At 41.2% G+C, this 12,404-nt stretch overlaps 1 protein-coding gene across 1 annotated transcript in view; it reads left to right on the top strand.

Moving 5' to 3' along the window:
* Positions 1-12,404, top strand: part of ROR1 (receptor tyrosine kinase like orphan receptor 1) — a 411,106-nt gene that overhangs the window by 368,223 nt on the left and 30,479 nt on the right. The window contains exons 6-7 of the mRNA XM_025362735.1: positions 1,995-2,312; positions 4,328-4,573. Of these exons, the coding sequence (XP_025218520.1) occupies positions 1,995-2,312; positions 4,328-4,573 (564 nt within the window). The remainder of the gene's footprint in view (positions 1-1,994; positions 2,313-4,327; positions 4,574-12,404) is intronic.

A 12,404-nucleotide genomic window follows, 5' to 3' on the forward strand; every position in this document is an offset into this window, starting at 1 on the left:
AGTTAAAGTAGCATAGGCTACCTTGTAGGATTTTCCATGCATCATTCTGGTGCTTACAGCCGCTTTGTCCCCTTCCATTAGTGTAGTTATGATGCCTCTGTGTCACGTACCCTTTGCAATCCATTCACATTGCCTTCGTGAGATTCTAATGAGGTTGCCATATCTAGCAAATAAAAATTCAGGATACCCAGTTACATTTGAATTTCAGATAAACAACAAATACTTAGTATAAGTATGTCATAAATATTTATCTGAAATTGAAATGTAACCGTTGTCTTGTTCTTTATCTGGCAACCCTAGGAGAGGTAAGAACAAACCCAAGGCAGAAACATAGAACAGCAAAAGATCCAGAAGCTATGTGGAAGCTATGTGCTATGAGGAATGTGAAGGAACTGAGAGGAGGCCAGGGGGAAGACGGGGGAGGATTTTTTTTTTTTTTTTTTTTTTTTGAGACGGAGTCTTACTCTGTCACCCAGGCTGGAGTGCAGTGGCGCGATCTCGGCTCACTGCAAGCTCCGCTTCCCAGGTTCACGCCATTCTCCTGCCTCAGCAACCCAGAGGACTCTTTAACCAACCAAAAGAAGCAACTATAGGAATAGGTAGTTGCCATTTTCTGAAGCCCTCATTTCAGCAGGAAGAAAACTCTGAAATTTCAAAGAGCAGTAGGACTGACAGAGAGGTGCTGTTAAACACCCATTTCAACCTAATGTAAGAATGCCTTAACGTACTTTTAACTGAATATCCACAAAAACAAGTAGACATTTTGGGCCAGGCACAGTGGCTCACTCCTGTAATCCCAGCACTTTGGGAGGCTGAGGCGGGTGGATCATTTGAGGCCAGGAGTTCGAGACCAGCCTGGCCCACATAGCAAAACCCCATCTCTACTAAAAAGCAATATAAAACTTAGCTGGGTCTGGTGGTACGTGCCTGTAGTCCCAGCTACTCGGGAGGCTGAGGTACGAGAATCCCTTGAACCTGGGAGGCAGAAGTTGCACTGAGCCAAGAGCGTAACCCTGCACTCCAGCCTGGGTGACAGAGTGACACTGTCTCAAAAAAAAAAAAAAAAAAAAAAAAGTGGAAGTTTCGATGTAAATAATTGGTAACCTATTTATAAAAATCCTCTCTTGGAGATTTCTAACGGGTATCAGCCTGGTGGAAAGTATCACAGTTTTTTAAAAAATTCATTTACCTTTGTTTATCCCAGCGTTTCCCAAACTTGTTGGCTTATTTCTCAAGCACTATTCTATTTCACACAATTAATGTTCTGAGCAACATACTTGGGGAAATAATGTATCAACAACCTCATAGATTGCTTTGTAAGGTATAAGCTCCTTGTCAATAGCGGTACTCAAAGGTAGGCTGGTGCGCTTTTTGTGCATCTTACCCTACTGGTAAGAGATTAAGCTAAGGAACCACTAATATTCGATGATACGCCTTGGAACAATTGCAGTGTGCTCTTTGAGAACTTCCAAGTAAGTTGCCTCATTTTCAGTAGTAGAAAGTATTTAAGCCACATAGAAATTAAGCAAGTTACCCTAAGTCATCCAGCAACTCTTGCCATCCAGCAAGACATAGAACTGGATCCTGTGCTCAGGCTCAGCCACTACGGAAACAAGTTCTGTCCCTACAGCTGTCAGATGTTTTAGAAGCCTCACAAAACCAATAAAAAGCACCAGATGAAACACAAAGTTTGATTGCTTTGTAGTAAAAAAATGAAAAATATATTATACTTTAACCTAATTAATATTTTTATTAGGAAACGGTACATATGTAATTTAATCCTGTTTTTCCAACTTTGTAGTCAAAATGGTTTTTTTCAAGCCAGTGAAAGTAAGCTGCTCAGACATCTGAAATGAATCTCCTTCTCTGGGCCTTGTCTGTTTCAGCACAGCGAATTCCTCGCAATGTGTATTTATATCTGATATCTGTTGACGAGATAACCAAAGAAGATAAACCCTGGCCTCTGGGAGTTAATAATTGTGTTTGTTTTCCAGCTGCCTTCACTATGATTGGCACTTCCAGTCACTTATCTGATAAGTGTTCTCAGTTCGCCATTCCTTCCCTGTGCCACTATGCCTTCCCGTACTGTGATGAAACTTCATCCGTCCCAAAGCCCCGTGACTTGTGTCGCGATGAATGTGAAATCCTGGAAAATGTCCTGTGTCAAACAGAGTACATTTTTGCAAGATCAAATCCCATGATTCTGATGAGGCTGAAACTGCCAAACTGTGAAGATCTCCCCCAGCCAGAGAGCCCAGAAGCTGCAAACTGTATCCGGATTGGAATTCCCATGGCAGACCCTATAAATAAAAGTAAGTGGTAGCCCCTGACCTTCTGTGCTGTTCTAAGGGTCAGCAACCTCATGGCACAGGGAAAGCTGGACCTTAACCCATAGTGATTTTCATACTGTTAATCAAATTATTTTCCAATGGGCTGAGTACTGTGCCTGAGCATTCAGTGGTGGATTAGACATAGTTATCTACAAGAAGCTTCATGAAGACAATAATTTTAAAATATGGGAGCTGGTTTCTCAATAACTTAAACATAGAATTACCATATGACCTAGCGATTCTACTCCTGAGTATGTAATCAAAAGAACTGAAAACAGATGTTCAAACAAAAACTCATATGAGAATGTTTATAACAACACTATTTACAGTAGCCAAAGGGTGGAAACGACCCAAATGTCCATCAGTTGAGGAGCGGTTAAACAAACTGTGGTATATCCACACAGTGAAACATTATTTATTCACAAAAAGAAATGAAATACAGATACATGCTACAAACCTGGGTGAATCTGGAAAACATTATACTAAGTAAAAGAAGCCAGACACCATTGTATGATCCATTTACATGAAATTTCCAGAATCGATAAATCCATATAGACGGAATTCAGATTAGTGGTTACCAGGGGCCAGGCTAGGGGTAGTGGAGAGTGACTGTTTAATAGATATGGGGTTTCCTTTTAGGGTACTATAAGTATTCTAGAACCTATAGTGGTGATGGTTATACAATATTGTGAATGTACTAAATAAACGCACTAATGGTACACGTCATGGTAAGTGTATTATAGCAAGTATCAGCACATTCTTGCATTGCTATAAAGAAATACCTGAGACTGGGTAATTTATAAAGAAAGGAAGTTTAATTGGTTCACGTGTGGTTCTGCAGGCTGTACAGGGAGTATAGCAACTTCTGCTTCTGAGGAGTCCTCAGGAAGCTTCTAATCATGGCAGAAGGTGAAGGGAGAGCAAGCTTCTTACATGGCAGGAGCAGGAGAAAGAGAGAATGAGTAGGGAGGTGCCACATGCTTTTAAACGGCCATGAGAATGAGAACTTACTCACTATCCCAAGGACAGTACCAAGTGGGGTTGGTGTTAAACCATTCACAAGAAACCTGCTCCCATGATGCAATCACCTCCCACCAGGCCCCACCTCCAACACTGGGGATTAGGGAGATTTGGTGGGGACACAGACCCAAACCATATCATACCACTATTTTAAAGATATAGATGGGTTTGCCTCTGTCCCCTACCCACTCAACACCACCAAGCAAAAGACTATTTCAGTGTACATTTCCCTTTCATCTAGAATTAATCTCAGTGGCAATTTTTTAGTTTCCATTTGGTCATTAATGCTATTTTATGAGTTAAGTAAATGAATGCATCTAAAATGCTTAACACATGGTAAGGGCTCAGTAGCATCATTATTGTTATTGTCATTACTTCTCCAAACTCCAGTTCAGTTCAACTGTACAGATTCTGCAGTGCTTTACATCCCTGTGGCCACCTGGGAGGGCTACTTAATGGGATCTGCTTCTCAAGGGTGCTGACCCCATCAGCACAGAGATAGCCCTAACTTTTGTTAGAAACCCAGAATGCACAGCCTCTAATAAGCATGTTCTGTGAATTACAATACCAACTAGACTCCTTATTACATGATTCATGTCTAAAGCTGTCAATCAGAATGGAAGGAAAAGTTTGGCTTGAACCTTCCTTGAACCATTCACTAGGAAATTACTTCTGTGCCCCTAGGTCCCACCCCAGTTCCGATTTCTTCTGTGTTCAATGTTAAAAATACTTTTAGAATACTGATTTTATTACTGAAGCAAAAGCTTTAAATCCTCCCAGGAATGTAACTGCAAGGCAGGCCCTGGGTCCAAGCCCAGCAAAGCAGGGAGATTGCCCTGCATGGCCCCTGACCAGCAGGGAAGCTGTGGCCACGAGGTTAATTACCTGCCCTCCCCTCCAGAAACTGCTGGCTAGAGGAGAGCTCCAGCATCTCCTGTGTTTCTTTCTAATTGTTTGGGCTTTTGTGTGTTTTTCAGATCACAAGTGTTATAACAGCACAGGTGTGGACTACCGGGGGACCGTCAGCGTGACCAAATCAGGGCGCCAGTGCCAGCCGTGGAATTCCCAGTATCCACACACACACACCTTCACCGCACTTCGTTTCCCAGAGCTGAATGGAGGCCATTCCTACTGCCGCAACCCAGGGAATCAGAAGGAAGCTCCCTGGTGCTTCACCTTGGATGAAAACTTTAAGTCTGATCTGTGTGACATCCCAGCTTGCGGTAAATAGAAGTCATTGCCCCTAATGTATTCAATCACCTTTAAAGATCTCTATCCTACCCCTCTTCATTTAGGAGAATCCGATAAGGGGGGCAAAGGAAACGGATAGTATTTGCTTGATCTCAAATTGTTTTTAGGGTAAACCCTGCTGTTTCTACATAAAACACCTTGTAAGATACCAAAACACGTTCTCAAGAACTCAACTGCCTTTATACCTGCAGCCATTGCACTAGGGGATATAACAAGGACCCAGCCCTCCAGAGGCACAGTTGGGACAGTTTATCACACTGATTTTTGTAGAAAAAGATGTTACCCAGAATGGTCTGTGTCCAAGTAGACCTTTTTAGCAAAAAAGGAATATTGGAAGCAGAAAGAAAATTGTTTTCTGTATGCCTTAAGAACACCACAAGGCAGGATGAATCTACAACCATTACTCGGTCATCCAGAGAATCTGTGAATAAACTGTGTCCTTTGTTACATCTGTTAATACTGCAAAAGAAGTATATAGGTGTCTAGTAAGAAAATGGAATTCCTGAGTCAGTTAACTGTTCCTTTTTCTAGAAAATGTTTGGAGAAAATAATGAAAATAGGCCAAGCATGGTGGCTTACGCCTGTAATCCCAACACTTTGGGAAGGCTGAGGCAGGAGGATCATTTGAGCCCTGGGGTTCAAGACCAGCCCAGGCAACATAGCAAGACTCCATCTCTACCAAAAAAAAAAAAAAAAAAAAAAGAAAGTGTTGGTGAAACCTGGAGTTAGGAACTACTTTGGAACTGATTCATCTTCCTGATCCTAGTTCTCGTAGATATCGTAGATAACGCCAAGTTTCCCAGGCATAGTGGGAAAGTCAGGATGTCACTGCTAGAAAAGCAAAAGCGACAGGTAGAGGGGTGGGCAAGCAAGAGCCATAGTCATGGGACACACAATACAAAGTGAGCTCGGTGTTTAACCAGATGATTATTCAAGCCATTCATTTAGAATATTTGTTGAGCACCTACTATGTGCCAAGTACTTACTCATCCGGGCATGGGGAGACGCCAGGGACCCTAAAGAGGAAGTAGGCATAGCACATTCACAAAGGAGCAAGAAGTCATGGAGGCGGAACAAGCAAGAGGGAGAGTAGCAGAAGATTAGGTCGGGAAAGTAACAGGACCCAATCATGTAAGGCTCTATAGGCCATTGGAGGACTTAAGCTTTGACCCTGAATGAGTTGGGAAAGCGTGAGAGGGTTTTGAGCGGAAGGGTGACATGACCTGACTTACATGTTTGAAGGCTCACCTGGGCTGCTAGGTTGAGACTAGCCTGTGGGAAGGATGCAAGAGCAAAAGCAAGGAGATCAGTTGGGAAGCTACTGCAGGAATGCAGGGGAGAGATAAAGTGGACTTGGCGGGAGGAGGAGTGGAAGATGGAGGGACATGTGGGCAGATTCTGGATATGTGCTGAAATTGGAGAAAAGAGGAGTCACTGATGGATCAGATGTGGGATATAAATGATGGAAGGAATCAAGAGTGACTATGGAGCTTCTCCATGGAATTACCTTTTGCTGAGATGGAAAAATTATAGGAGGAGTAAATTTAGTGGGAACAGGAATCAGGAGTTTTTGTTCATGCTGAGTTCGAGATGCCTTTTAGAAATCCAAAAAGAAATACTGAGGAGGCAGTTGGATATCACAGACTGAAGTTCAAGTCAGGGTCTGGGATGATATGGATACAAAGGAAATGTTGGCATACAGATGGCTTGTAAGGCCATGACACCTGAAGGAAAGAGGAGCATATCTATTTAACAAGAGAGAAGGAAATGTCAGTGCAAGACAACAAAAGCTGGCTTTAGACTCTGGTAAGGGGCAGTAGCCTCAGTTCCGAATGTAATAATGACCTAACTGAGTGGCTACCTTGTGCCAGATCCTATGCGAGACACCTTACCTCTGTCACCTCATTCAATCTTCATATCCAGCTTCTATCATCCCCATTTTATGGATAAGAAAACTGACACTCAGTAAGAAGTAAGAGGTTTGCTCAGACACTCAGCTTTCGGTGACTGAATCATGATTTTAACTCAGGTCAGCCTGATTCCCAAACCTGTTGGCTCTTTCCACTAAGCATACTCTCTCTAGAGAAAGCAAAATGAATCTGCTTAATGGCAACAATAACAGGTAAACAACAAATACATAGTTTGTAGTAAAAGCAGTTTATTGTAATAGGTAAGGACTTGGGTTCTCATGCTTAAGTGCCTGGGTTTTAATCCCAGGTCTTCAGTGAAATAGCTGTGTGCTCTTAGCCCCTCCTAATCTCATTTTTCTTATCAGTAAAATGAGGAAATAATGATACACACTTAGGATTTATTGTGAGAATAAATTAGTTGTTAACTGAAAAACTCTATGATATCTGAACATAGAAAATGTTCAATACATCTTATCTATTATTATGTAGTCAATATATAAAGATAAATCTATTTGAATTATCACATAGTCAACATATGTAAAGAAATTCTTGCTCTCAGCTCCGCAAATATTGTTTGAGAGCCCACTATGGAGTGGGGAGGTTGTAAGAGGAATAAAATGATTCATGTTTTGAGGTATGTCACTTCCAATGCAGTATGTATGATACAATAGAAGTTAGCACAAATGTTATAGAACAAAGAAGAGGAAGGGCTTAAAAAAATACTAAAGAAATCCATAAGAAAACGTATTAAAAATATTGAAAAGAACCCTAATGATGAAAATTTGAGAAACTCTTATTCTATAATTTTGTTCCTACCTGTTACTTGTTACTATAGTGACTTTACTTGCAAAATGGTTTTACGGATAGTTGAACACACCAAATTTTAGAAAGATCACCACATTCCCTTTTTGTTGCTGGGCTTTCATACACCTTCATATGGGCTTTAATATACCTTCATACATATTACAAAGTAACCTCTTGCAGAGCCATTGTTGATCATTTCAAGGAAAATTATTCTGTATTTTTAAATGGTTTACACATCATTTATGACATTATCCACGTTACTTTCACAGTGATAAGAAAGGAATAAAAACAAAACATAGATTTACTTAGTTACCCCATTCCTTCTCCTAAACCAGGTAAGGTATGAGAGTCTACAAGAGAGTCCAGGATAAAAGCAGTACCTACTAAGCACCTTCCATGCACCAGGCACAGTGCTAGGGTTTTCACATGCTTTCTTTATCCTCATCCTCATACTCTGACAGGTATTATTAACCCTATTTTTGCTGACATAGAAGCTGAGGCTGAGAAAGCCCCAGGGTCATCCAGCTAGTAAATGGAAGGTCTGTCTGATTCCAAGCTCATCTTCTTGCTACTCTACTGTGCTACTTCAGGTTACCGGTTGATGTACGAAGGAAACCAAATGAATTGGTTTGTTTTGTTTCTTTGTTTTTTGAGACGGGATCTTGCTATGTTGGCCAGGCTGGTCTCTAACTCCTGGGCCCAATAAATCTTTCTGCCTCAGCCTCCTGAGTAGCTGGTGCTACAGACATGCACCACCGTGCCCAGCTTTAAATGAATTGTTTTAAGAAAGAAATGGGCCGGGCTTGGTGGCTTATGCCTGTAATCTCAGCACTTTGGGAGGCCAAGGCAGACAGATCACTTGAGGTCAGGAGTTCAAGACCAGCCTGGCCAACATGGTGAAACCCCCTCTGTACCAAAAATACAAAAATTAGCCAGGCATGGTGGCACATGCCTGTAATCCCAGCTACTCAGGAGGCTGAGGCATGAGAATTGCTTGAACTTGGGAGGCAGAGGTTGCAGTGAGCCGAGATCGCACCACTGCACTCCAGCCTGGGCGATAGAGCGAGACTCAGTCTCAAGAGAAAAAAAAAAAGAAAGAAAGGAAAGAAAAGCATTATTCATTCCACTCTGGGTAAACACTATTTTTCTTTGGGTGACTTCTGACCCTTAATTTCCAACTAATGCCCATCAGAGGTAGGGAAGTAGTTTGCCCAGGAGCTGGAAGACATTGATATTCTGATTCAAGGACTCAAGCTCTATTACAATTAGTTTAAGCAAAGACTACAAATTATACCCAAAAAGTACTCGTTTTCATTTCAGTGCCCTTCCTGCAGCATCCAGATCAAACACATGCTAGCAGGAATGAAAGAAACCTTCGAAAGGTCTTTGAGACTGAGTAGAAAGAGGGAGATCACTTACATCTACAGGATACCTACTATGTGCCTGCGTGGTGCCTGGTGCTTTACATATTCATCTCCATTTAAAACTCACACCCATGCTGTGGGGTAGGTGTGATTAACATATTTCACTGAGGTTAAAAGGGGCTATAGGACTTGTCTAAATCACACAGCCAACCACTGTCTACACAGAGCTCTGACCAAACTCAAAGCTCATGCTCTTTTACCAGACACTCTGCTATCTCTCATTTAAAGATTTTTCTGAAATAAATACAAGCATGACAATAGGTTCCACCTCTGGATTCCACCATGCTGATTTCCATTATATAATATGACATCAAAAAGCTTCCCACGCTGATGAAGCTATCTATCATAGTATTACTCAGTGTGTTAGTATCTGAGTATTAATCAGTATAGCGATGTTGAAAACCCTTGGAATATTTCTTTCCCGGATATATGTGCGGAGGACACAGTGAAGATTCTGAGGACTGGTTAATACTAGTCACATGGAGAGGAATTTAGATGAAAGTTAAATGTAGAGAAGACAAGGCAGTTTTCACCACTTAGATTTTTTTTTAAAGAACGTTTTCATTTTATTTTAAAACAAAGCAGTTCCTCTTGAATTCTTCAAGCCAAACCACGAATACATCCATTAAAGGAACAGGGAAGCCTTGACATATGATCGATAAGCTGCTGGAGGGCCAGTCGCTCCCACGTGGGATTCCTGAGAAGACAGCAGGTCAGCATCAGCTGTGCTCAGGGGTTTGCGTGGTTTCTCCCAGTCGCCCTCAGCAGCCCACCTCTAACAAACTGGTCATCATGGAATCCTACTTTTATAACTCCTTTGGAGCATTTGATTTATTTTTCTCATTTCATTGTCACAAAACCATGAAAGATCAAGTAGAAATTTCCAGCCCTGTTTTATCGTATGAGAAAATCAAGGCTCAGAGAAGTGAGAATACTTACCTAAGATCACAAATGAATTCATGGAAACCAGGTCTCCTACCTCTAGGACCACTGCTCCTTGTTCGACACCAGTGATCCTCAACCAGAGGCAATTTTGTCTTCCAGGGAACATTTGGCAATTTCTGGAGAGATTTTGGCCATCACAAGTGGGTGGGGTTGGGGGATGCTACTGGCATCTGTTGTGTAGAGGTCAGGGATGTTGCTAAACACCCTACAATACCCAGAACAGCCCACACAATGAATCATCTAGCCCAAAATGTTGAATGTTGGGGTTGAGGAACTCTTTTCTACACTGTACAATTGTAAACTATAGAATAACAATAATATTCAATAGTAATTTCCATTTATTGTGTGCTTACAATGAGCTGAAAACTATGCTGATACTTTTAGGCATTATCTCATGTTTAAATAGTTCTATCCCCCTAAGAGTAGGGTTTTATTATACCCAACAAAGAAAACTGAGACTTGGAGAGGTTAAGTAACATGTGTCTGAGGTCACATGGTTAATAAGAAGTGGACCCAGGACTCACATCTGTAGCCAGCCTTTTAAACTGTAGTTTATGCATGTATGTTGTGTGTGTGTATCTGTGTGTGTGTGCGCGCAAAGAGATAAAACTTGAGAATAACTTCATTTTATAGTGAGTTGTAAGCTAATGGGGCAGATTTGAAATGATCCCTTTTTCTCTTCTATCCCAAATGAGACAGAGTCTCATAGGAAAATTCCTGCATTCTTTAGCTAACTCAAAGTTAAGGAGATTTCAGAATCTCCATGGGGTTTCTCATTTTCCTACTGATAACTTTTGTTTTAGTTTCAACCAAGTAAAGCTAAAAGAAGCATAGGTCTAATTAAATAGAAAATGTGAACGTTTGTTGTACTTTCTCTAATAAAGGCGCTTGAGAACAGTCTGCTGCAGATTGTTTTATCTGTGAACTTTCACTCCAGAGCAGAATATAAAATTAAGTACAACCAAATATGGCCGTTGTAAATTCTGGGAATTGGCTTGGCTAGGATTATATGCATGTGCCCAGACAGTGCTTAGAGAAAGTGAAAAAAAAACAAGAAAAAAGATAGTTTGGGCAAGACCTGGCTTCTCATCCTCCATGTCTTTTCTTTCATGTCCCAGGCATCTAACAATTAGAATTACTAATTATTTATTCATTCACTCACAGAAACCAATATATGTTGAGCTTCTACTGTGTCTCAGACCCTGTGAACAAGCTAAATCAGACCATGCCCTTGTGTAGCCTACAATCTAATGAAGGAATCAGGTGGAAAAAAAAAAAACATGTGAATCACATTAAGTATTGTCATATAGTTCCCAATTTTATGTCTGCTTTTTATGATTGACATTTTAAAATGCCATTTTAATGATGATTGCTGCTTGTTGAATACAATGCTAAGATATCTGTGCCGGCATCTAGCCTAGGACGTAGTTGGTGCTCAATAAAATGTGTTGAATTAATTGGTTTAATCCTCACAGTAAACACAAGATAAAGGTATCATCTCCTTTAACTTCTGGATAAGGAAAAACAGACAACGTTGGTTTTACTGAAGCCAAGATTCAAACTGGTTCCATAGAACTTCAGATCCATTCATCCATCTACCATGCCATAGCTGTTTAAACAATAGAGTCCTGATTATTTCAGAGGAACACACATTCCTTCATTTTCCCTTTCCCTTTGATCATTATGATCTCTCTGGGTCTTTGGGATGCTGTCCATTGATTTTCTTATTTGCAGCTCCAGGGATATAGGAATGGAGCCCCCAGTCACAAAGACATCTACTCTGAGAGACCCTACTGTGCTCCTCTTAGATGCAGCCCTAATATAGACTAGCTCCCCAGCAGCTCCACCCACACCTCACAGGGTGTACCCTTCTCCCGTTAAGTACCATCTCCTCTCTTTCTGGAAGCCCCTTGTCTCCTCCAGTCCTCAGAGTTGGCCTTCTTCTCTGCCTGCAAAGCTTCATTCACTATGCTTTTACCTTGTGTTGTGGTCACTTTCCAAGTCAAATATCTTGGGTTGGGTGTAAACTAAATTGAAAAAGAAGCATTTTGCCTAAGTTCTTTCTAACTGGCATCTAGGCACACTGCCTAGGTTCACCATTTCACTGTAGCCCTTTATCGTTGCTTTTCTATGCAGCTCTGGGGGCACAGCTGTGGAAACTGTCAATACCTCTGAGAGCTCCTTTTGCAACAATCTGTCCATCTTACTTTGGTTGTATTTTATTAATACCCCAAGACTTATGTCTCTCTCTCTCTCTCTCTCTCTCTCTCTCTCTCTCATTTATATCCACTATTTGTTTCTTTCTTGATTTGCATGGGAAGGCAGAATCCCGATTGTATTGGTGATTTTATATTTAAACCGTGGCCCTTTATTTTACCCTTGATCAAATCCTGAGGCCACATTTCTTCCCCTAGCCATGGCAGCATGTCTGTTTCTCCTCTAAGTAAAGGTTTCTCCCTCTACCAAATAGAACTTCCAAGCAGCAGTATTGTTTTCACTCCTAAACCAGCTTCACCAAAGAGTACCCTTGATAAGAAAAGTGGTGAACCATTTGGCTCCATTTGGAGTTTTCATACCTGGCCTATTGCTTTTGTATTTCCTTTTAAGTCATTGGCTTGCAACAATTTGCCAAAGGGCGCATTGCCCAGTTTTGTGCCTGAATAGCCTTGACTTGTCCCATAACCTTACAAACACCCACCCTGGGCTCCACTTTGTCACAG

This window comes from Theropithecus gelada, chromosome 1, assembly GCF_003255815.1.
Source record: "Theropithecus gelada isolate Dixy chromosome 1, Tgel_1.0, whole genome shotgun sequence".
NCBI lineage: Eukaryota > Metazoa > Chordata > Mammalia > Primates > Cercopithecidae > Theropithecus > Theropithecus gelada.